Genomic DNA, 25,412 nt, shown 5'->3' with positions numbered 1-25,412 from the left:
TAATTACAGGCACAGAAACAGTGGCCAGAGTAGAAAATAATTTATGATGAACTTACCAAAAAAATCTGTCTTTACAGGTTACCAGTACTGAATTCATCCACTGCAAAGAGTTCGTGGATCGAGAGCTAACGCGTTTGCAGCCATCCAACGCCATTTATATTTTTTATCCCATCACTCAAGCCATCCAGGGCCATCCCGAGGCAAGCTTAGCCTACCCTTACCCTTCCGGATTGAAACACTCCCAGCAGGCAAGGTTGAGGGTGGCTGTAAGGCAGCCAGTTCCAGCAGCTTTCACATCTACTCCAGCCCAAATTCCTGATGATGCCATGGAGACAGATGAATACTATGATGGATTCAGCCAGCTGTACAGTGAGGATGGGGGAGCGGATGGTGGGAGGGGGCACCTGGGCGGCTTCTGCCCTCAGCTGAGGCCTGGAGAAGGCAGCTCCCCCTGTCCTCCCCTACAGGCACCTGAAAGGGACTAGTGGAGACCGTCCTGCCTTGGAAGCAGCACCCGTGGGACCAGTAGGTCCCAGCAAACAGACCAACAGACACAACAGAGCGAGAGCACTGCTGTGTCTTTCAGAGGATAACGACAAAACGGTGTTATTTTCCTATTTATGCATTTTTCTAGCAGTGTTTGCTACTCCTCATTTTTAACATCATGTAAATACAGAAAGCTGGGGAGGGGAGGGATCGGTCACAATCCCACAACTCAGGGATCAGCTTGGCAGAAGGCTATGAGCTGTGTGAGAGAGCACCGCATGCCTCAGTTTATTTTTTAAGATTGCTGTGATTAAGTGTGAGAGATGAGACATTTATTTCTTCCAGCACACTCCATCGTTCTTATTGGAGCTAACGTGACTTGCCCATGGCAGAGCCAAACAGGAGCTGCTTTCAAGGAAGGGGGAGCTCCCACTGCTGGCTCTGTAAGAGCAGTCCTCAGGTAGGACCAAGGTTTTGATTTAACAGTGAAAAGGCTGTGAGCCAAACCATTTAGTTTTTTATTTTTTAAGACCTTACCCTGAATCCAAGGGTTCTGAGGTCCGTGCTCCTTCCTGGGTGAGCCGTTAAAGGCCCCCTCCAAGTTCCTGGGAGCTGTGGGAGATCACTTCTTGGCTGCAGACAGCACTGCCCAGCTTGTGCCATCCAGGCTGGGTTTTTTCCCTGTCTTACCAGACTGGACAATGGAAAATGCCTTCAACTAATTCCTTACCACTACCAGCGTAGTTCCTGTTAACTGTTAATCGCTATAGCAAAGCAGTTTTACAATCTACAAAGGTCAGTTCAAGCTTCTCTTGCACTTTTAAAAATGGCCTTACACGTTCCTTCAAAATATTTTTTTTTTAAAGGTGTTTTAAACACCAGGGCCAGCATTTTCAGGTGCTAGTTGTACTAGTTAGAAGTCATAACCCAGACAGTACTGTATGAGTAACAATACCTGCAAGTCTGTCACAGAGCAGGAAAGGCTTTCATGGAGCCCAGCACAGGCTACGTGCTGAGCAGGCGTCTCAGTGATACTGGATAAATAAATGGGGAGCAGGGGTAAGAAAGGAGCAAGGAAATCCTTACACTGCTTGGCAGCAGCGCTCACCAGTGCAGCAAGAAATTTCCTGGCCTTCCTTCCTTGGCTCATCTTCTTACCTGGTAGGAGAGAAAGTCCCGGACTGCGAGCTTTGCAGGCGTGGCATCCTGAGCAGCTCTGATAACAGATAAAGCTTTCCAAAGTCTTACATTGAGATTTTGCCAGAGCTGGTACCGAGGAAAGAATCAGCCTCGTATTTGTGCAGGGAGAAAGTCAAGCTTTTCTTCTGAAACCGCAAAGGAAGCAGTGCCCAAGTGTTCCAGAAGGAAGCAAGTCAAAGCCACCACACCGAGTGCTGGGGGATGCCCCAGGAGCAGGGCTCAGCACTCCTCCCCACACCTGACCCGTTTACAAGGTGTCCTGCAGCCGGGAGCTGGGCAGTGGCGTGCTTGTGCCGCGTTATTTATTAATCCTACCAAATCCCACAGGGAAGGTTTTCTCTCTGTGGTAGGGCTCTTTCCTCCCGCGGTGTGGCACCTTCCTTTTCTATCAAACTGTGACTTGACTGCCCGACTTTCTGAAGGAGGCAAGTTGCCTTTTGTAGTTTACTTTAAATAAAATATAATCTCGGTCTGCGTGTTCTCGGCGTGCTCCACGAAGAGGCCAGCAAAAAGGCAGTGCCCTCAGCAGCCCCTGCAGGAAGCTGGGCTGCGTGTCTGCTTCCCGTCTCTAGTTCTGCTTTTCCTCCCATCCCTTTTTCTACCTTATCTCAAACATCTTCACCAGCTGTGTTAACCGATGGAAGTTTTAGCAGAAAAATTCTGTACGCAGTAATCAACGTGCTCTACCTTCACACTACAACAGCTCCTATGTTTTTCACCCCAGCTTTGAGTCTACATACATAGTTTCTTGCCCATATTCTGGACAACACGTTACAAACCAACAGAACTGCTCTTCAAAACCCCCGCGGTGCACTACGAGCCACATTCCAGAGTGCACATTAACGGGGAGTTTAATCTAAAAGCTGAAGCCTGTGCTGAGAGGCCCTGCACAGTCCCGTGTTCCCAGTCGGGGTGCAGGATGACAAACTGGACTGGGAGCAGTGCAGCTGGAGGCTGCTTCTCTGCTAGCACAGCGCCTGCCCACACTTCTCCCAGTGCTGAGTTAGGATAAAGGAACGAACAGAACAGAGCAAGCCTTTTGTCCAGCTGTTTCACAGACCGTGACTATCTCCTGTCTCAGTGCCTGTCTGCTCGGATTGCCGTTGCGTGCACATCACAGCCACAGGTCGTTCCCTCCCCCAGGCTTGTGTTACCTGCAGCTGGGCTCCCCCCTAGGCCCCGCAGTCATTCTGCTGCCCCGTTCTGGCAGAACGCACTGGATTCAGCCAGCACGGCTGACAAACAACCAACGTGCTGAGGGCCGGTTTTGTGGGGTTGGTTTGGGGAATGCTCAGTCCTTGTAAACAAGAGAACATTTACACAGCACTTCCAAAGAGCTCTTAGGGTGAATTGGATAATTTTCTTTTCAGAATTCAGCGATGCTCTAAACAAACGTTTCCTTCATCAAACATTTACAGCTTGTGGCCCTCCTCACCCACCGCACACCCCGTGGGCCCGGCCGTTACCTCCAGCCATGGCACAGGGGGCTGCTGGCAGTACGAGCACATCCAGAGCACATCCAGCACACACGGGACAAGGGGGTTAACAGAGGGAAGCTGGAACGACCGCGAGGATTGTGAATTTGGACAAAGCCCTGTGTTCTTCCAGTGAATGTAATTAGCGTACAAAACGCGTTTAACAGATGTTTGTTAAACATGTCAGTTCTATTTTTATTAAACCCAACTTTGGTACAAGCAGGTCATTCCTGAGATTCATTTACAAGTTTGTTTAAAATGAAGGTAAACCAGGGCCTTGCCCTGTTCCTTTGAGAAGTTAGCCTGGGACACAAACATCAAGAGTTTTTTTTAAACAAGTTATTTATGTAAGGGGAAGTCGGTCTGCTATAAATGCAGAACATAAAGCCTGGAATGCCGACACTCCAGCTTTAAAGCATTTCCCCTCTGTTACCGAACTATTTAGTTGTCCTTTAGAAGGGTTCTGCTCTTACCCAGCACGTCCCAGCAGGAGCTGCAGGAGTCTGGGCTGGCCAGGCAGGAGCGCTGGTAACCGAAGTAAGGGCGAGGGCAAAGGGGGCTTTGGAGAGGGGTTAAGTGTGAGGCACGTGGGTTACAGCCCTAGGAAAACTGAACAAATTGAGGCTTGGGGATTTAGGTTGTAAAGCCTGTAAGTCTACAGAAGAAAAAAAGCTACAAAGGAGTTATTGCTAAGGAACACCAGAGCCCGGCTGAAGCGTTAAGGGCGTTAGGAGGTTCTCAGGTTATGGCCCAAAACCAGACCGAGGAGAGGAACGAATGAAAATCCCATTACAGTGGCAGCTCAAGCAGCAAGCTGAAAACTTGTCTCAGACTAACCCGACCTCGTTCCCCTTCCCTTGGGAAGTTTAGTCACAGTGTTAAATGCCACGTCCAGGCTCTCACCCCGAGATTAGTGTTTTGGTTTCAATGCAAGCCATGCATCAGCCTTAATTAGCAATTTATCTTTTGGCAAGTACCTCAGATTTTGCCTTGATCAAGAAACCTGATCAAGCAAACTTTTCCCAATCAGAAGACACAGAGCATCTTAGTCCTTGCTATATGATCTCTTCTGTGCAATATATGGCAAGCTTAAAGGTGAAAGCACCAATTAATTTCTTCTGCATGAGATGTTTTGGCCTTAATAAATCTTCTAATTAACATGTCTTCCTGTTGTTATGGAGCACGCAGTGGGAAGACTAAAAAAGCTACAGAAAGAACAAAAGAGAATCAATGTTTAAGTTTCAGTTATTTACAGGAGGCAGAGACAGCAGGAACAGGTCAAAGTACAAACCTCACGCAGCTGCCTGGGAGCGTGCAGGGCCGGGTACGCAGGAGGAGATCTGGGGACTGAAACCACCACAACCTGCAGAAGCTCCCATGGCTGCTGAGGTTGTGTTTGGGACTGGTTTGAACTTTTAACGAGGGCAGGCTGCCGACACAGCACCTGAGATGCCCTGTGCCACAGGGAACGGTGCAGGAAGGGGCTGAGCGCCGTCCCCGGCCTGCTCCAGCGGGGCCAGGAGCGCAGGCATCAGGGCCTGCCTGTGCCCTGCCCCTGCTGCCAGGTTCCAGCCCTCACAGCTCTGCAGATCTCCCCATCCAACAGCCAAGGAAACGAGACAAGGCAACGAGGCCGGATTTGGAGAAGCTTCCTGAAAGCAAGGGCATGGCCCAGGGCCTTGGTCACTGAGCTTCAGCTCTGAAACTTGAGCAGTATCTACCTCCCTGCAGGATTGTTTCTAAATAAAAACAACATTTCACATTTCTCCTGGCCTTGCAAGCATCTTTAGGGGCTCTGTTCATTCAGCAGTATTTGTGCCATGTTAGCCTTGCTCCTATGGGAACATACTCACCTCGGTACGCCATCTTATGCACCTCTTCTCTGGCCTCCTAGAAGATTTGGCTTTAAGTACTAGGATGGGTAAGTTTGTGAAATGTTTCATACAAACCAGTCAGCATCAGCTGCAGAGTCCCCATTTCAGGCTCATCCCTCAAGAGCTTAAGAGGCCCAAGTGACACGACCCTAACACAGCCCCGGCTCCGCTCCTGGTCAGCGCCCTGCAGGTACAAGCACTGGGCCTGGTGCTGGCGTGAGCAGCCCGGCCCTATACAACAGTGGGATGCAAACAGGCTGCACAGAGGGAGCAGACTGCCCACTGCCCTTTAAGCAAGCTGCATGTTAAATGCAGAAAGCACAGGGCTCTGACACCAACCAGTCCCTGCTGCAGCACGGTACGTATTCATGTTTCTACAGCAATTTCGGAAGCAGCCAGCAGCACCGACTTGGTTTAGTTCCTGAAATCAGGGGTGCAGAAAAAGCTTCAGTCGGAAGCACCACTTCAGCAACACCGTGCATCAGCCAAGCTCCGCTTTTTGGTTTTGTCCCAGGTGCAGCACTGACCTCAGCCCAGTAGCAAATAAAACCCAGAGACACACAGAAAACTGAACACAGCTTCACAGAGAGCAATGCCCTGCAGAGCTGACACCAAGAACAGAGCTTCAAGCAACAATTTCATCAGCAGTCCCTGAAAAGAGAAACCCGAAGTGAAGCTGTGCACTTTTTTGGCCGTGATGTGGCCAAAATAACGTGGTAAGATGCATTTTTTCCAGAAAAAGCACGCCGCTCTGGTTTGTATGAAGAGGAAGTACCACTCAGACACTGCCACTGTCCATTTCTGCTCCTTTGTCATCCTACCCTTGAACCAGCTGTTTGGGCATTGTTTCAGCAGTGGAACTGCAGTGAATCTCCCCTCTCAGTCACAAGATCCCACAGAGAAGCACTAACGAGCTTTAAGGCAGCTTTTGCCTGAACAGCGATGGAGTTTGGATTAATGCCTTAGAATCTCTCCACAAATTGCAGATGTCCTTTTCTGCATTTCGTATGATGTAGAAGTTAATTCTATTTTTGAGTGTTCCCAATATTCAGAAGATACACTGGGTTCTGGGTAAGCTTTGCATCGTTATGCATTGTTACTTCAACTAGGTAACACAGGAAATCCACCGCTAAATAAATGACACCACAAAAACTCAAAATACATGTGAGATTTAATAAAAGAAAAAAAAAAAAGTACAAAGTGAGTGGAAAGAACTGAAAGTCAAAAAAAAAAAAAAAACCAACACATTCAGAATGACAAAGCAAACGGATGCAGCGCGTCAGAAGCCTGCTAAACCCGCAGGGACACAGCCCCAGAGCTCTTCAGACTTGCTCTGAGCTAAAACGCCCCTTCTGCACCCTGCGGGGAGCTCACCACAATCAGACACGAAGCCTGCAAAACTTAAAGCCCCTAAAAACACATTTTAAATTAGAAAGCAGACAATATACATGATGGTCAATGTTTAAATGACAAAAAAAAAAAAAAAAAAGACAGTTTTCCCATTAATACCAACCTTTTACAGATAAATGAGTGACACGGCTGAAAGATGTGTAACTGAACAGCTTCAGCCACTTCTGAGAGGCTTTGCTTTCATTTATAGCCTACAAGAGGTAAATCTTCAGACTGGAGGGAGCTTAGCATCACAATGTGTTTGTAGCTCGTTAAATAAAAATAAGATACAGAACTACCCTATATACCACATATGTAAATCTTGTCTCAGTCAAGAAGGAAGAATCAAGTCCTAGAGAATAAAAAAAACTGAGTTCTGTGGGGAAGAGTTTGATGTTGATTGCTCTGAAGAGTTGATTGACCCTGATGAAGTTGAGGCCAACAAATAACTACAAGAAATAGGAACATCCAGCCCAAAGGAAAGTCAACGTATATATAATAATAATAATAATAATTAAAATATTGTTACATACATTCTGAATGTCTTCTTCAGAAAAAGCTGGGAATTTCTCCACAATGCCCACGGGTTTGAAGGTTTATACTCTTTTATTGCTATCATCGTTATTCTCAACTATCTGTTATTCTAGGAAAAAGGAATTGATCTCTGTTGAGCCAGGGCAGAAGGAAGTCATTTGCATAGATCTTGTTGGCTGCAGCATGAGATCAGGACAAAAATATCGACTGGACAAGCAGTGGTGAGGCAGCTGGTTGCATACGCACTAGTGTCAGTTGGAGCTTTCCTCCAGCCGTCGGTAGCATCGGCCTCGAGAAGCACAGCAGTTAACCAACCAGTTAACCACCCAGCCCTGCTTACTCAGGCAATTAGTGCACCAGAGTTTCTCTCGTCAGTAATAATCAAAATCATGCCCCTAATTTGTTACATGATTGGATTTCAGTCAATTGTCAGCCAGAATTGTCTTCCTGTACGTAACAACGGGCTGCGTCCCTTGCACGTCTCCCTTAGAGAAAAGGGCATTAGCCCTCTGAACAGTTCAAAGTTACTCTTTAAAATCCATCTGACTTAGAGGCACAGCCTTAACAGTTACATGTTCAGCTTTCAGCAGACTCTTAGGAAGTGCACACAATTTCTCCTCTTTGCAGGTCTGTTCCCAAAGGTACCTGTGCAGTTCTCGTGAGGTTCTTGCACACAAGCACCAAGTAACACTGGCATCATTTTCAGTACATCTATGTAAGAGGCCAATGTCCACGTGAAAACTTAACACCTGAGCATGTATTTAGGGAAAAAAAAAAAGCTGCTGTAATGGGATCAGGAAGCTAAAGAACCTCATCCAGCAGGATGCTGCCTTCCATCAGACCTGCAAAGGCCCAGCTGCGAGGCCATGCCCCCGCCTGCAAGGGAAGGAATGTGCTAACTGCTTCACTGACAAGTCTTTAAGAAAATAACAATAATAAGGGAAATCCTTTACCATTAATAACCAAAAAATGCACGCACTCATAACTAACACCTAGCCAGCCAGTGTTTTTTAAACTCTGAAGACACTACGTGGGGGCTATATAAAATATTTGTTTTCTCTTAGTCTGTTGTCTGATGGAATTGGGTCCAACTATTTTTCCATGACAACAGAGCCAGTCAGTCTCTACTCGGTTACTGTCCTGCTTTATTACGAAGTGGTTTGAGTGGAATAAAATAATATTGATCCGAATTATTCCTCTAAGCTCAGTTACCCAGGAAAACAAGGCTGGGATTTCTATGCATGGGAGGGGGGTAAAGGGAAGCACCTCTAGGAGGAAGGGAGCTTATCAGCATAAATATGGTGCAGAAATCATGATCAGGGGATTCTCCTGATTATCCTGATTAGGCACATGTCTATGGCTTTTCTTATTTATTTTTTTAAACAACCTAAAAGGAAAGATGACTGCTTAGTTTTTTACACAATGGTAAATGTGCTGGTAAATGACACGTGAAGAGCTGCACGAAGCCTGTAGGTCCACAGCATACAACCACCACCTTACGGAAATCCTTTCTATATAGAAGTTCTACTTTAGCAGTAAAGAAAAATCAAAACATTGTCCCATGAGTTTTATTAACCACTCTCTCTCTCTCTCTATATATATATATATTATAAATGATGAAGAAAATATTTAGAGAAATTCGGAATTAAAATACATAATTATGGGATTAAGGGTTGGTTACTTGGACTAAGATTCCCAGGGCAGAAATTCTGAGCACTGGGTTTTTTGCCCGTTCTACACTGACTCAAATCCAGATTTTGTTAGAAAAATAAACGTTTCAGCACTCTTCATACCACTTCTCACATCTACGCATGTGCAGAGGAAGGCGTACGAGGGAGAAAGGGCTCAAGCAGTCACCTTAGCCAATACAAAGTATTAAAACTCTAGAAAGCAAGCACTGAGCTGCTGGGTAAGCTGAGTTCAGACACAGTCACGGTCATTTTATGCACGGCTGCTCAGTCGCTAGGTTTAGAACCAAGCACCTTGCCTCAGGGATTAGATGTCTTTGTTTAAAAAAAATGTACATGGTAAAGTTACTTCCTTGAACCTACTGATAACTCTGCACAGATAACAGCAAGTCGTTACACTGCAACCACCGGAGATGCTCATTTTCTCTTTCACTTTGGTCCACGCACACAATGTTATGAGAAGGGTCACAAGGTGGGGAACTCAAGCAACTTAACACATGAAAGCACCAAGTCCACTCTTGGCCTGAAAGTCTGTGTGTGATTAACTGAAAGAAACAAAACATAAAAAAAAAAGCATGAATTAAAATTATGAAAATTAATCCAAAGCAAAATGTAGCAAAACGTTTAAAAGAAAAAAAAAAGAAGAGAGAAGGCCAAACACTGCTGTGGCATCCGAGGGCTCGCAGAACAGAGCGAGCACTGACACAAGGCTCACAAAGCGCGATCTGTTCGGCAGCTGCCTGCACAAAGCGGCGCAGCACAGACACTTTTTTTCCCTCTCCGCACCTGCAATTCTTCCCTCTCCATTTTTCATTAAACCCCGTGTTAAAATATGGCACGTAAGAGGCTCAACCAGCTCTCCTAACACCAAGACACAAAGGAATCCCCCCGGAGACCCTTACCTTCATTCCCCCTCCTTCATTTCCAGCTCTTAACAGGGCACTGATGAATCGGAGGTGGCTGACACCCCTGCTGCCCGAGGACAGCCCCGCACCAGCCCCAGCAGCTCAGCTCCTGGCTCACTGAAGCCGCAGGCAGAGCCTGACCCGTGCTGCTCAGCCCCCATCCTGCCTGCCACAGCTCCACAAGTCCCAGCTGTCCCCGAGGCTGCTTTGGTTGAAACAAATTCCCTAAGCCAGCTGGCAGAGACACGAATGCTGCTTGTCGGGGAGCGTAAGGACCCCACTGATGTGTGAGCTCCCCTGTGAGCTTCCCCAGATGAAGGAGGATCTGGTTAGCGGGGTCACTGACAAGGCAAGGCACAGGGGAGCAGCCTCGCCTTCAAGTTTCCATTTCAGTATTTCATCGCCCTGCTTGAGCAGAGACCCCCACCTGCCCTATTTAGAACCAGCTTCACAGGGTCATTAAAAAAAAAAAAAGAAAAATAAAACCCTCCTGAATCGCTTCCTCCCTGTACTGTGTTGGCTCTGCTCCTGCTGACAGCGCCGCCCTGTACACCCGGCCGGCCTCTGATCCCCTGCACCGCACGGAAAAGGGAGGGTTTGGAGCAGGGAGGGCTTGGAAAAGGGAGGGTTTGGAGCAGTGCCTGCAGGTGGGCTGCCCCGCAGGAAGCCTATTTGTGGCGCAGACGGCGGCAGCGGGCAGGAAGCGGCTGCGCTGGACTTGTCCTGAGCGCGCTGCCAGGCCTGGGGAAGGTTTGTTTTTAACCCCGACACATTTATGCTGGGAGCAAATATGTTGAATTGCACGGGCTGTTATCTTCCTTCACAGGGAACAAATTAGCAGCACGTCAGCAGGCAGAACAAGCTCTGCTAGCGCTGCAGCGCGTGGCACAGGAGTGACAGCACGGGAGCTCAGCAGCGACGTGAAGCCAGGTGCTGTGCTGCCAAGTTTAAGGTCGCTGGGAGTGGTAACACCCAGGCTCTCTTCTCATCATTAAAAGGCTCAGAAGGCACTGCCGTTTGCCTGGTCTGGATGTGACAGCATGCAACTCAGACACCAGAGCTCCTTCACACAAGAGGAATTAGTTAAAACTGCTGGAACAACAGAACGACCACCTTGCACAGCAGCTTACCTCATTTTGTTCCTTGAAGACTGGCTTGAACGTAAGCAGGACCACCACCAACCCTTCTTTTTGGAAGCTTGTTCACCCCACTGCTGCTCTAGCATTATACCACCAGGCAGCTGAGAGAGCATTATTTTTATACCCTTTCTCCACACTCCTGCTGGCTTCAGCAATGTCAATTAACTTGCAGCAAGCTAAGATAAGAACTCTGCCTTCAGGGGAAGCGAGCTTTCTCAGCCATTCAGCACAAGCAGAACTGTGTCTGGGAGCCCTGTCTCACACAGAGCCCTAATGAATTTCCAGTGCTGCTTCAGCCCAGGATGCTGTTTCCCTTTTCACAGCTCTGCCTCTGAATGTAAACAGCACTCTGCCGAGGGTCCCAACCTTACAGACCTCAGCAAGGTGCTGCAGGATGGGCACCACACCTGTAAGACATTAAACTGCCAACATTGCCCCCACTTCTCTCTTGGGGAGGAGACGCAGCTGATTTCTAGCCTCTATGTCTCCAGGAACAAACCATTCCCATGACTGCCTGCAGTGGCTGTCACAGAGGCAGAGCCAATCCTGCCAGACCCCAAACCTTTAGAGAATGGCCCCAACCTGAGGAGTCCACCTGCAGCCAGCAGGGCTTCCCCAGGGCAGGGCCTGGGCACAGCAGGCCCCCGTCTTTTCTTTGCTTTAGGCAGTTCGAAGGATGGGAATCGGGTTCCAAAACCCCCTTTTCCCTGTCAGTAACTGACAAATTGTTAGTCTGAACACACCCACAGCCTTCCCAGAGGCAGAGGAGAAAGACTGAAGCTTGGTCACTTACTTCTTCTTGTCTTTGTCCTTCCTCAGCGGCTGCTGTGAGGTAGCCTGCAAGGACTGGGACTGCAAGGTTTCCACCGCTACTTTCCGCCTGTTGAAGGCATTCATCTCCTCTTCCAGCTCCCTCCTCTTCTCCTCCACCTTCCTTTTCTCCTCCTGGTGTATCCTTTTCAAGTGCTCAAACTTCTCGTGCAGCTGGCAGGAGACAAGTTCCCTGAGCATCACACCCAGCACAGCTCAGCCCCGCTCCCAGGAGCGGTCACCCCACATCCCACAGCTCCCCAGCACCACAGAGACCTGCCCAGCTGGCGGGGACTGGGCAGCCAGTGCCTCTCAGCTGAAGAGGAATTTGGATCTGCCTGACCCCACACATCAAGCAAGGAGAAAGAGTGAGATCAGGATAAGGTCACAGAGGATCTCAGCTCAGCCTGCAGCCCTGCCGCAGGGCTGAGGACACTGTGGGCTCTCCCATTCCTCACCCCTTTGAAGATGGTTCATTTATTTCCTCTCCAGTGGTGCCGGTTCCCAGGGCCTCACGCTGACCCCTGGGACTCCTGCCCAGCTGCCCCATTTGCTCTGCTGTCCAGTGAGCCTCCACGGGTTAAGCCTACCTGCCCTAGATGCTCACCGAAACGCTCTGCACCACCCTTCACTCCCCAGACAGCCGCCCAGCCTCCTGCACGCTACACAGACAGGGGAGATTCCTGTTTCTGAGGCACCTAAACCAGTCGGGTTGTTTTGAAAACATTACTCAGCATCCCCTCCCCTAGGTGGGGGAAGGTGTGTGTGATTCTGTGCTGTGGCTGACGAGGTCTGCTCAAGCCCTGCATGTGCTTTCCAGGATTCATGCACTGCCGAGACCCAGATCCTGTGGCTGACTGTATTTTGGGCTCCTTTTGCAGGTTTTTGGCACACCCACCTCTCTCTCCTTCTCCTTCAGCTCTGCCTCCGTCTCCTTGACTTTGTTAACAAACATTTGTCTCATTTCTTCCTCTTTCTTCTGGAGCTCACCCAAGAATTCTTTTCTTTTGGTCTCATATGTTTCTTGTAGGCTGGGTAAGAAAGCAAACGAAATTCAGGCTCTGGACACCAATGACTTAGGGATGGGGAAAACACGTGCCTGTCTGCTTCGCTTAAAGACAGGCAGGCAGGGAAGGGAACACCAAAGTCAGCTGCAAAGTTCAAATCCAGTGCTAGTATTCTGCAGCCCAGCACTGCAGGTAGCACCCACAGACCTCCCCTTTTCTTGGGGCTGCCAGTACCCGAGCGTGGCTCTGCAGTGCCGCTCACCTGAAGGGCTGGCTGTCCGGGTCTGTGTCCTTGAAGCCCATCTCCTCCAGTTTGCACCTCCTGTACAGCTCGTAGTGGCGGGTGTGGGTCTGCTCCCGGAGATCTTCCATGTTGACTCGAATCAGCATTTCTCGCAGCTTCACGAAGTCGCAGTGGCTTTCATTCTCAACTGGTTAAAGCAAGGCGAGAAGTCAGCAGAACGCACGAGAGGGAGAAGCACAACCACATGCACAGCCCAACCCCACCAATTCCCCTCTCACAGACCTCTACCTGTCACCCCGCACAGGGTAACCAAGTTTTGGGATGCAGGGACTCTTTTTGGCCATGCCAGACTGGGTGGGAATTTCAGCAGAGCTTAGAAAACGTATTTGAGATGCTGGCAGGAACACAAAGCAAAGCTGGCCGGCCCACACGAGGCTGCAGGGGACACAGCCCCAGCATTTAGCACAAGGCACCTTCACGCACAAGGAAGGGCAGAGCTGCAGGGTGCCAGCATGTGCCTGTGCACGTGGCAGGGAGATTTGCAGCTGTGTGCCCAGCTCCCAGCGCCTTACCTTGCACCACTCCCCACGGGTACTGCCGAGCTCTCACCAGCTTGTTCCCAACCTTCACCTCCTCCGTGCTGCCGACCACAGCGAAGGGCAGATGAGCCTGCAACAGAGTCAAGCAGGGACTTAGCACGTGGGCTAACCTCTGGGAAATCAGCCTGGCCACCAGAGCCCCTTCACCCAGGATCTACTGCAGAAATCCTTCCAGAGAAGCCCTCAGTCTCCTCTCTGATCCGTGGTGTTGTGGCAGAGAGCAGCATATGGCCGTGGCGCAGCAGAGCAGCTAACGAGCGGCGCTGGCTGGACTGACCTAAACACGGAAATATTGTGGGAACACCATGCTCGTTACTGCTCTTCCTCTCCCCATTTGTCAGGTTGTTCTTGTAGCTGCAGCCTCTCGGCGTGCCAAGAGCGGGGCACTTCCTGCCTCGCAGAAAGCACGGAGACAGCCGTAAACACGCCTCGTCCCTTCCAGTGCCCACCCGCAGCCCGCTGGGCCACGTGCAGCATTTGGCGTGCTCACTGCTCCCTGGGCTGCAAAGCACCAAGGACAGTACGGAAACGTGGCACCGGCCCCATGGAAACATCCTCAGGGCTGCAGAGCCACGCAGCAGGCACGTTGCTCTCCAGGTACACCTGAGGCTCAGCACACTGATCCCTCCTGAACTTGCAGCGCAGGCACAAGTGTCTGAAATGCTTCCTCATCTGGAGAGCCACCCCCTGCCCTCCCCAGGTTCTGCCAGCCTGCTGCAAGGCAGACTTCAATCAGGAACACACCTTGTTGTCGCCTTCAGGCTCCCTTCACATCACTGCTCCTTTCCACTGGGGCGGTGGCAGAAAGCCACGTGCCAGGGGTCACTGCAGCCAGCACGGAGCCAGCCCCTGTGCCCCCTGCACAGCCCCACTGCACATCCAGCAGGACGAGGCCAGCAGCAGCCCACACCTTTAGGAGGGAACGGAGCTGGCAGGGAGGCAGCCAGAAGGATTTTGATTGAGAAAAGAGGACACACGGCAAACATCGCTTTCATTCCTCTCCCCAAAACACCTACCTGTACTTTAAAAGCACTGCCTCCTCCAAAGCTTTTAGCAGCCCACAAATTCAGCAAAAAAACAACCATTACAGTGGCTGTGTAGGTATCTAACTGACCTAACTACCAATTGATTCTTGAAAGTTGGGGGGAAAAAAATAAAGGATTGAAAGAAAAGCCAAAGCATTTAAACCTGGAACACCCCTGCAGAAAAATATTCGTCTTGATGAAAAAGCTGCTTCTTATTTAAGCCAAAAAGAAAAAAAAAAAAAAAAAAAAACACAATAAAAACAGAAAAACACGAAAATGATGAAAACATTTCAACTGTTTCTATTCCAAAAGATAAGCTCTGAGTTGGGAGCAAAGCCAAATTCCAAAACTTGAAATTCTTTTTTACGTTTCCACTGCATCTGAAATTGATTTTTTAATTTTAAAAAGGGCAAAATAGAGTCACACAATTTTTCTTCTTTGCTTTAAGTTGTTCTCTCTCTGCTTAGCTTCCCTAAGTGGAAGACTTAAAGTAAGTCTAACTGTAAATTTCTTATTCAAAGTCTCTCCCTCCTCAAATGATAAGTAGCCTAAAAGCAGATAAAAATGAATTTTGAAGAAAGTATTTTTTCAAAATCCAATAAAACAAATTTTAGGGTTGAGCTGAGTGTCTCCAGAGAGCCCATAGAGATTAAATAAGAGCCACATTTTAATTAATTTTGTATGCAATACCCTTAGGCATCTGTCAGATCCGCAGCATAGCTTTCAAACATATTAAGCATCTGGACAAACCCAACCAAACTTGCCTTTCAAATGTATTTTTGCGCAGCAATTTAATTTGTCACAGCTTCTGGAAGCAATGCACTTGGCAGCGTTACTCACATTCATCACCGAGTTGATCTCAGCGACTGCTTCGTCATCCGTGGGGAACTGGTAGATCTGCACACCGTTGCTGACCAGCTCGCTCATGATCTTTATCTTAAATTTGTGCAGCTCGCTCTTGGAAATGGTGTCTGCTTTGGCGATGATCGGGATGATGTTCACCTACAGCAGAAGGAAGGAAAGAGAGCCAGGTAAAAACAGAGCCCAGCAAACAGAACGCAGCAGAGAGGTGCACAGGGAGCTGAGGTGTGTGCAGATGGCCCAGGCCATGCCCTGTGGCTGCTCTCCACCTCCTAAAGCCACCCAGGTGCCACGCTTTGCATGCGAGCTGCCGCACGAGCCCAGCTGAACACTAGAGGGAAGAGTTCCCCAGGAGTGCTTTGACTAGAGGACTTGCAGATAAAGCGAAGACAAACAGCCTGCAACGCACACGCAGCGAGCAGATCAAAGCCCCTGCTCTTGCCGCTGCATTCTGTTACACGCTTCAGCGGAGACAGAGACATTTCGGCTGTCACATCTCAACTCATCACCCATTCCGCTCTGGCTGTGCGAGGATGAAGTGCTGCTGTGAGGCTACGTGAAACCTTCCTGTGTTGGAGCAGAAGGAGCACGGACTCCTCAGATGCTTTGCCAGCAGCTGCAGATGCTGCCCGAGGAACCCCGAGCCCCTCGGCGAGGATCCCAACCCACAGGCTGGGTGGATCACAGCCCCCCCGGGAGGTGCAGGGTGCCCCACAGCAGGCAGGAGATGCGCTGTTGAGCTGCTGTTGCTCAGCTTTGGTTTCACACCAGCAGTCCCCGGGCTCACCACACCACCCGGCTTCATCAGCCCGGGTTTCACAAAGCTGCCTGCGAGCTGTGGGGTGGGGACATCCCCCACGGGGCCGTGTCCCACATCTTCTGCGCTGCGGAGCCCCAGCAGGGCAGGATCTGCCACGGGAGCCTGCTAAATAAACACTGCCGGGCTCAGAACAGCCAAGTGCACCCCCTGCTTAAACAAACAACAACAAAACTCGCCTGCCTGACCAGCAGCCAGGCTCGGAGCAGTAAAACTCAGGCATTGAGAAGGCAGCAGGCTGCTTTGCCACCTAACAAGCAGCAGCTCTGCTCCTGGCACCAGCGGGCTGCCTCTCCAGCAGCTGGGTCCCGTCCCCAGCTCAGCGGCACGACCTCAGCTACGGCCTCAGGTACAGCTTCAGGATGCCACACGGCCCCAGAACCTCCTGTGTGCAACGAAGCCTCGCTTCTCTCACACTGAGAAGATGAAACTTGTGTTTTTTTCCCCAGCTACCGATCTGGCCTCATTTACCAAGGGCCTGAGAGCCACAGAACAAGGTCTGCAGGTCTCCCCGCACTCCTCAGCGGGTAGCTGCCCTCATTACCAAGGCAGAAGGGGCCGTGACCACAGCTGGGTCTCACTGACCTGCTAGCAGAGGCAGCCCAGACCCACATCAAACTGCTCAGGGCTCACCCAGCCCCTGCTCAGCACCACCTGCAGGGGAAAGGCACTGCCAGGGAGCTGCTGTGCGCAGCCCTTCCCGCTAGGCACACCGACAAAGGAGCACCAAGGGCAGGATCAGGCCATTTTCTGCCAGCCTACGCCCCCCTTCTTCTTCCCCAAAGTAAAAAAAATGAAGCTGGGTTGGGTCCCTTTAACCACGTTCCTCACCCTTTCAGAAGGCAAGTCCATCAGGATGTGCTGCCATGGAGTTCAAACCCCAAAAGGGCTTTGGCAAGCTGTTGCATTTCCAGTAATCAATAGCCAACACCGAAACAAATGCCAACAATTAATTAGCGGCAAAAGATTCACAGTAGGCTGATTTTTTTTTTTTCAGCTAAATTTGTCCTGGATCGTTCTGTCTTTTCCTGACACCTGACGAAATGCGTGCAGCTGCTCTGAAATACAGAGAGAGACATCAGGACCTACCAGGAATGCAGCTACACCGACCATGCTACCTTCTTCCAGCTCAATGCCAGCTTTCCAGGACTCTTGAGACCTCCAGGGCATTTAGGGGTACTTCTGTGCTTCCCTCTTCTTCCCTTACAGCTTTCTTTATTTTATTTATTTATATATAAATTACTGTTTTTCTTTTGATTTCATGCATGTCTTGGGAATCCCCAAGCTGAAATCCCCTGGTTAGCAAGTGCTACCTGGAACAACATGTAATTATCCTGCTGTTTTCCTTTCTCTGCTTTGGAGCACTGACACCCAAGAAGCTGTCTAAGCCCAGACTGAGCTCATCCTTTTATAAAAAGGGGAGAGGACTCAAAAGGACTGCAGAAAGTGCTCTAGGAGGGTGACCATGTCTGTGCAAAGGCCACAGTCCATGGCTCACCGTGTCAGTGCCAAGCAAGCCAATGCACAGCTAGAGGTGAAAGCCACCTCTCCTCTCCTTCTTCAACAGGCTTTAAAAAGCCAGTCAAAAAGTAATGCCAGAACCACGGGAGGTTTCTGCCTCCACTCTTACTCCTACAGAATCTTTACCTTTTGTTGCAGGCAAAATCCCAGAGCAGCACCCGAATCTCTCGCGGTGGAAGAGCACTATGCTCCATTTAACCACCTAGCATCAAAATCATGACATTAATTAGCGGGTTGGCATCCGACTGGACCAGGCGCAGTGCCTGCACGACCGGCAGTCCACGTGCTGGTGATCTTGGCTGGAATTTAGGGCCAGAGGAAGTCTGTGCTTCAGCTGAGGCAGCGAGCTCCACGCACCCCGAGCGCGCCTCCTCCCCGGCTCTCGCTGACCACAGAGCCGCTGCTCAGCTCCAAAAATAAAACCTACAAGAATGTGCCCAAATAAGTAAGTTGATAGAAAATTATTTTTCCCTAATATAGCAAGACCACATGCATTTCCACCCTGTGAAATAAAACCGGGTTTTTCCCTATCTCCGAAGCGTTCCCAGACACAAGCCCCCCGAGGGCAGCAGCCAGATGCCACCCAGAAGCCCCGCAGCAGAGGCACAGCTGGCCCCGAGGTGTTGTCACTGGCTGCTGACCCTCCTAGGAGGTGTCAGCTCCCAAAGGAGCAGCAATTAGCCACAACTCGCGAGAGCAGATGTAGGCTGCAAACCCTGCAGGGACAGCCAGCAGGGAGCCCCAGGATGCCCACAGCAGCACACAGTTAGGCCATTGCTTCCCAGGCAGGGATGTGGTTAAAATAGATCAATAAATCACCTTTTTGCCTGATACTGATGCAATTTTCTTTGTATTATTTTCCCCCTTCCTTTTCCCAGGTTAAGCCCAGTGGGAAGCCAACCCCTGGCCAGGTCACACGCGGTTTCTGCCCAGCAGCCAGCCCCACCACTGCCATCTCCCCAGCACCAGCTCTGGAGGTGCCTCTGGCTCTCTCGCTGTAAGGAAATCCCCCCTGCAACAGCTGGCCCCGAGCTCAGCCCAACAAATAGCGTAGCACAGCACAATGGGAGATTCTGTCTAGAAAACAGCTTTCCCCAGGAGGGATTTTGTGAATTTCATGCTTCAAGCAAGGCTCTCTACAGACCCAGCACACTCCAGAGCCTGCCCCACAGCTGATGCCAGCCACCGGTGAGCAGCAGGGAAGGTGTCGCTGAGCCAGGTCCCTGCACAACCCTCCTCACCCAGCAGAGCAAAGCCTCCCCTACGCTTCTTGCCTCCGTGTTCCCCACTCTCCAGCTGTAAGGCAGAGGCCAGCAGCCACACAAAGCTCCCCAAGAAGAAAGCCAGGTCTGGGAGTGCTCACACAAGGCAGAGGTGTGGCAGCGTGCCCCAGCTGCACACCCGCTGGCCTCCCAGCACAAATGGGTCATGGATATTGGTAAGGGCACGGGCTGCCAGGCCCCGATCCTCCAGGAGTGCCTGGAAGCACACAAATCCTGGGAGGACACTGCTGGAGAAATGCACCAAAGCCCTGACATGCACAGGAGATCAATGGCTCTACCTCTGTTTTGTTGTGCATCCTTGTGTGAGGCCACACCACAAAATCCAGAAATTGGGAGCAAACGGACAAAGCGACTTCAGAGGAAATTTAGAAATATAAAAGCTTGTGTGTGCACAAAGTTCCCACCTCTGCACAAGCACAAAGGATTTATTCTGGTACTACGCAAGGACCCTGTTAAAGCCAGCCAGGAGGTGGGAGAAGCTGGGACTGCAGGAGGGAAGGAAGAGAGAAGCGTTGTGGGACCACCAGCACCAACGGGAATTGTGCAAAAAAAACCTTCTTCCAAACATATTTTTGGGAACACGTCATGCTGGCACGACACCAAGAGACAGAGTTTATTAAGGGAAAGTTTTTGGATTCCTGCAGCAGGCAGTGTAACAGGCCCCGTGGTTACAAACAGGCCACTGGGGTGGGAAGCCAGTGCCTGCTCTGGAGTGGGGCCAAGGAAAAGTAGGCCAGCTGCCCCGGGAGGCGAGGGCAAGCAGCAGGGACCCTGCCACGGGGAACTCTTCCCACCAGGAAAGTCCAATAGAGCTGCACGTGGACAAGAGCCAGAGAAGAGCATGTTCCCTAGATACAATTCAGGGCATCCCCAGTTCCTGCAGGGTCCCGGCTGCCTCATCTGCCCTCTGTGTGAGCTGATCGGTGCCTGCCATCCGAGGAACCACCGCGCTGCTGAGTGCTGCTCTTAGAGACAGGAAATTCTTGCTACGATGGAAGAGATGCTGCTGTCACTAGTGACCTTTGAAGCCTTCCTGCGGCTCCCTGGAAGTCAGCTAGGACAACCAGAACTGTGTCAGAAAGCTCCTGTGAGCTGCAGGCATACCAGCAGTAAGTAACCCACTGCCCCCAGACACCATTTATGCACAAAGGAACGACCCCAGCCAGCCCCTCTCACAACCCACTTCCAGGACACTGATGACCTTGAGAGTTTCTCTCCACATTTATAATTCCATAAGACATTCTCATCTCCTAACAGATCGTTTGGCACTTCCAGCCCCTCACACACGTGCCATCACGCACAGACAATGCTTCTCCTCAGCCCATCTCCTCTGTACAGCCACTGCCTCGGGAAGCTCACTGCCCGGCTGCTTCCAGCCCCTCTCCCCCAGAGAGAGCATCAGGACAGCAGAGGTGGCTCTGCAGTTTCCATAATTCAACTGTAGGAGCTGGAATGCATCCTTAGCTATCCTCCTTTACAGAGGAGTTAGAGATGCAGTTGATGGCTTTGATAAAAATGAACTGATCTGGGTAAAGTTATTCCAGTGACAGACACTCCAGCTTGCTTGAAAACAGTTTTCCACCTGCTGTTTTTCAAGAAAGCTGGTGAGAAAACAAAAGATTTCAGCAAACACCAGGCTAAGTTATACCAAAGTCCTAAAAACTGCTTAGCTAATGTGCAGGAAAGAGTCCAGCACTCGAGCAGAGCCTTCCAGATGACAATTCATGTTGGCAGAAATCCCCCCACTTCCAGAAACGCACAGCGCAGCCCCCAGCTCCTTACCTTGCTATCCAGCTTCTTCATCGTCACCAGGTCCAAGGACTTGAGCGAGTGCCCGGTGGGCGTGATGAAGTACAGGCAGACGTGAATCCTCGTGTCGTGGTAGTTGAAGAGGGAACGGCGGATTTTCAGCTCTTCTTGCAAATAGTTTTCAAACTGCGTATCAATGTACTCAACAATCGGCCTGTAACTAAAACCATACCATTAGCAACCCAGATACTGCAGCTCACAATGAGGCAGCCTGAAGACTTCAGGAGTTCTCCTAGACACATCGTGATGCTGTTTAAAGCGGCTGTAAGACTCCAATAATTTAGCTTTATAACAAGAGAAGTGGCACTTACACACAGACCTTATAATCCAAAGGTTGCTGAGGCTGCACTGCAAAGTCTAAGGACAGTGGAGCATGAAAAGACAGCTACAGCCCCACATCAGGCTCTGCACAGGTCTCAGGGCTGAGCCATCTGGCTGTAGCAACGCCAGATGACCATGGAGAGACCTTGGAGTCCCAGAAAGCCTCTACCTGGGGCCTGAACAAGATGTCTGTGTAATTAAACAAGACAGATCCAGAGCCACCGAGCCTTGCCGGTACAGATAATTCCCAGCCGTGTCCTGAGGACAGCTTGTTAACTGCTCCCACTCCTGGAAGACATCGTTCTCTGCTGGAAACTCCTCCTGCGACCTCCCCTGTCCCTTTAGCTCCTCTCCCAGCTCGCTCTGCACCCAGTCCCCAGCGCCAGAGGCACTGCAGGGAGCTGCTGCGTTAACACAGCACAGACACCTCCCCTGCTGCACTGCAAACAGCTACAGCTCGTGCCTGAGCATCAGAGGCGAGCCCAGAGATGCCAAGCAGATGGCACGAGACCTGCCTTTCGTCTTTATTTATCTGGTCCCCGAATCCAACCGCATCCACGATGGTGAGCTTCAGGTGGACGTTGCTCTCCTGCAGGTCGTAGGTGCGCGGCCGCAGGCGAACGGCGCTCTCGTAGTGGCTGGCTTCCTCCGTCTCGAACGTGGTGTTGAAAAGAGTGTTCATCAGCGTGGACTTCCCAATGCCCGTCTCGCCTAGGGAGGAGAAGTTATCAGCTCCCGGGTACTTCGAGGAGGATTAATTACAGAGCAGAACCAATTTACACTGGGAAAGGTTGCAACAAGCTGCTGGTGACCAGACAATTGGCCGAAGGCAGCTGCAGTCTCGAAGGCCTCCCAGCCTTACTGCAGAGCCAACACGGAGCACTGCGGTCTCATCTCCCCACTGAGAACCAGAGAGCAAACAAACACACAATTTTTCCCCTCCATCGATGCTGACTTTGCACCACAGAAGCTGGAGAGCACAGCTCTAGCAGAGTTTTATTGAGGCTTTGGGTTTGACTGCCCACAGTCTCGCTCACAGTTCTTCCACACCCCTAATCCTGGGGCCTAACACATACAGTTAATGTGTTAAAGGACTAAACCCCATCCTGCTGTAGCCCTTTCTTCCTCCTGCCACACAGCAGCTACACCAAAGCCAGCTGTGCAGCTCCTACTCTGCCCTCTGAGAAGCTCTGCCTTTAGCCAGCGGGGCTGGGACTGCCTCCACCATGCTGCCAGGGTGAAAGCTGGGCCCCGTCCACGATAAAGTTTAGGGACAGCGTGGGTCAGGGCACCAGGGGAAAAAGCGTGCTGCACATTCAAAAAAAAGGCAGATGTGTATGTACACGCTGATCCTAGCACACAGCCTGGCATGTCTGCACACAGAAGCAGCCCTTACTGGTGGGCAGCTGCATAAAGAAACAACAGGGAGCAGCTGGTGGAAGTTTTCTTCATTTCGAGCTCAAAGCAAGCTCTGCACAGCACTCAGAGAGCTGCTGAGATCCGCCTCGGTGCCTGCAAGCTGTCCAGGACGGTCCTGCAGACATGTCACAGGCAGCCTGCCCCTGTGACACCTGTGCAGCATTGACTGAACACCACCACGTGCTGCCTTCCCTTAGCCCTTCCTATTGCCAACGACAGCAAAGACCAACCCTCACCACCTCCAGGAGCAATTCTGGTCTGACCCACAAGGCTCAGCCACAGCCCCTGCACCCCCCTGCCTCTTTCTGTGCCTGCGCTGGCAGCCCCTCCACACGCCTCCTGCCCCTTTCCCTCGCTGAAGGCAGAAAGGGGATGTTAAAGCCTTTCCCCAGCCTCTCCCTACGTCACTGCCGAGGCTGTGTCCCAGCAGGGCTCCTCCAACACAGCCCCAGCCTCCCAAGGCCACCAGCTGAGCCCTGTCCCCGCAGGGCTGTGCTCACCCACGCAGAGGATGTTGAAGCTGAAGCCCTGCGTGACGGACTTGCTGACCAGCTGATCCGGGAGGCTGTCGAAGCCCACATGGCCCCCCAGGGAAAGGTTCCTCTTCTCTTCATTCTGGCAGGGAGAAAAAGACAGATTAGCAGAGCTGCAGGGACGGAGACCCGAGGGGGAGCACCAAGGCCAAGGAAGAGGCACTGCACAGACCCCAGAGGCCCTGCACAGACCCCAGCGCTGCCCACATCACCCTGTGCTTTGCTGTGCTTCATCTCGAACCCTCTGACAGCCACCAACAAAACAAAGGAGAGGGGAGAGCACTGCTCTTACTGGGGAATTGCCTCAGAAAGAGCCACGCTACCAGGCTACAAAGCAAAGTAAATATTAGCACGAGTCCCAGCGCCATGCAGCTGGGGGTGGTTAACAAGGGAAATGCCCCCACTGTGTCTTATTGCTGCTGCTCCCCCTCCTCCTCGCCTCTCATTTTCAGTCCTGCAGCACAGAATTCAGCCAGACCAGCTCTGCCTTTCCCCTGACTCCCTGATCCTTTTTTCCTTCGCTGCTGCCCCAAGCCGCGTGCTTCTGTTTGCTCGGCGCGGGGCGAGGATCCCTCCGGCTCTGCCATCTGTGACCGCGCCGTTTTCCACTGCTGCTCTGCTGTTCCTGTTCCTGCCTCCCCCACACGCACTTTGTGTCTCCTTCTGTCTCCTCCCTCCCCCAGAGGGGATGAAGCCGATCACCTGTACGGGAAGCTTGGCTTAGAAACAACCACGGTCAGTGCCCAGCGAAACCAGCCAGGGACAGCCCGCCAGGCGCACAGGGGTACCAGGGAACCACACGGGTTCTGCAGTCAACGCCACTCCAATGCACTGCTCTGAAAGCCCCAAATAACAACCAAAAAAAAAAAAACAAGCAAACAGCAGAAAGCCATCGAGCAGAAGGCAAAGGCTGCCAGAACGCAGCTGCGGTGCTGCAGGGATGGGGGCAGGCACCACCAGGCTGCTGGGCCACCTCGGCTCAGGCTGCTCTCCGCTCACTCCTGTGTCACCAGGAACCAAACTCGTCCCCAGGGCTTCACCAGGATGGTTTCGGGGAATGCCCCAGCCACAAATCACCCCGTAGAAGGACCTAAACCACCCGCAGACAGGAAAAGATGGGGACAGAAGAGGTATTTGTCCTTTGCTTGGCTCAGGTTGTTCCATGTCCCTGCCAAACCCAGCCCTGGCCCACGGGGCTGCAGAGCACGTCCCGAGGAGAGCCCTGGCTGGCTGGCAGACTTTAAATTAATTCAAGAGGAAAGCAGGAGTGACCTAATAAGCCATGTGCATCTCCCTGGGTCTGCAACAAGACTCCCAAACAAACCAGGAACCTCTCCACCTCATCTCCAGTCAGAGCCTCCTTTATCTCTCGGTTTTGTTACACAAACTGTTTAAATCACAAGAACCACTTGTAAACAGCCGAAGCAGCTCCTGTGCCCGACACACAACCCCCCCGGCTTCCTGCTCCGCTTGTTACCAGCTGGCAGAGGCTTTTAGCCCAGCTCTGTCCCTCGGGACTCCCTGGACAGCCACCGCCGAGCTGCGGGCAGCCTCCCGCAGGATCCTGCGCCGTGCCGGCAGGATCGATGCGCTCCTAACTACACGGAAACAGCCATCATTTCAAGGCTTCCTGTGGCAGAGAGCGTGGCAGCTGAGGTTTCGAGGTGGCCAAGGGCTCAGCCGAACGCTAAGAGACTTGAGAAGGGCTCCCCAGGCCCAGGAACCCCCCAGCTCTGCCCCTCTGGGTCAAGGCACCCAGCTCCCTGCTCTGCGCCGAGCACCACCACGGCGAGCAGCTGGCTCTGGGGCAAATCAGGCAGTTACACCACGACACCTTGCTGCTTCTCCTTCCAGATAGCAAACAGGAGCAGAGCCCAGCACAGAGCCTGCGATGCCGTTTTGGGAAGGAGGCTCACGATGCCTGCTCTGCTGGCGCTGAGTGCCGCGGCTCGCAGGAAGGTTTCCAGGCAACGGGCAGCGCCGCTCCAGCTCCTAAAGCAGGCTCCAGCAAGGCACGGCGGCACCAAAAACTCGGTCGTGCTTCAGAGAGAGCCCAAATGCATTTGCACAGGCCGTCTTTTCCTCTTCTTTTCAGTGTTTTGTTGCTGCTTGCTGTGGGACAGGGGTGCACTTACCCCAAGGGGCTCACGGGCTCGCCAAGTGGGCGCACCAGCGAGCCAGAGCTCGGGGAAGGGTTTCTGCCAGTGCCCTTGAAACGCACGGCTTCCTTTGATTCCTGTAGGCAGCGACGAGCTGGATGGAGTCCAAGGTGCTGCCGATCCCAAAGCCAAACCCCATTTGCTCTGCCCGCAGCTCGGCTGTCACTCAGGCTCTGGAGGCACCGCGCTAGGGCAAACAACGGCAGCAGAGACTGCAAGGTAACGGGGTAAGGAAGAGAAAACGGGAGAGGTTCTCTCTGCCTGTTCTTCCCATCCAACCCAGGAAGCACACGAGCACAGCAGCCCTGGGAACA

The 25,412-nt window shown here is 51.5% G+C and overlaps 1 protein-coding gene across 6 annotated transcripts in view; it reads right to left on the bottom strand.

Annotated features, from left to right (window-relative positions):
* Positions 1–25,412, bottom strand: part of SEPTIN8 (septin 8) — a 36,988-nt gene that overhangs the window by 2,010 nt on the left and 9,566 nt on the right. For 2 of the 6 annotated variants that reach the window (XM_084535829.1, XM_084535828.1), the window contains 8 exons: positions 22,907–23,021; positions 21,503–21,698; positions 20,640–20,826; positions 15,216–15,377; positions 13,324–13,420; positions 12,770–12,938; positions 12,399–12,531; positions 11,484–11,674 (listed from right to left, as the gene is read on the bottom strand). In XM_084535829.1, the coding sequence (XP_084391955.1) occupies positions 11,484–11,674; positions 12,399–12,531; positions 12,770–12,938; positions 13,324–13,420; positions 15,216–15,377; positions 20,640–20,826; positions 21,503–21,698; positions 22,907–23,021 (1,250 nt within the window). Of the gene's footprint in view, positions 1–1,226; positions 3,771–4,138; positions 4,367–8,510; positions 9,192–11,483; positions 11,675–12,398; positions 12,532–12,769; positions 12,939–13,323; positions 13,421–15,215; positions 15,378–20,639; positions 20,827–21,502; positions 21,699–22,906; positions 23,022–25,412 lie in introns of those variants that run through there. The other 4 variants (XR_014697961.1, XM_084535831.1, XM_084535832.1 and 1 more) reach the window with 4 other exon arrangements.

This window comes from Aythya ferina, assembly GCF_964211825.1.
Source record: "Aythya ferina genome assembly, chromosome: 14".
Classification (NCBI taxonomy): Eukaryota; Metazoa; Chordata; class Aves; order Anseriformes; family Anatidae; genus Aythya; species Aythya ferina.
The sequence above is the reverse complement of the archived record's forward strand: the minus strand, read 5'-3'. Positions and strand labels throughout refer to the sequence as shown.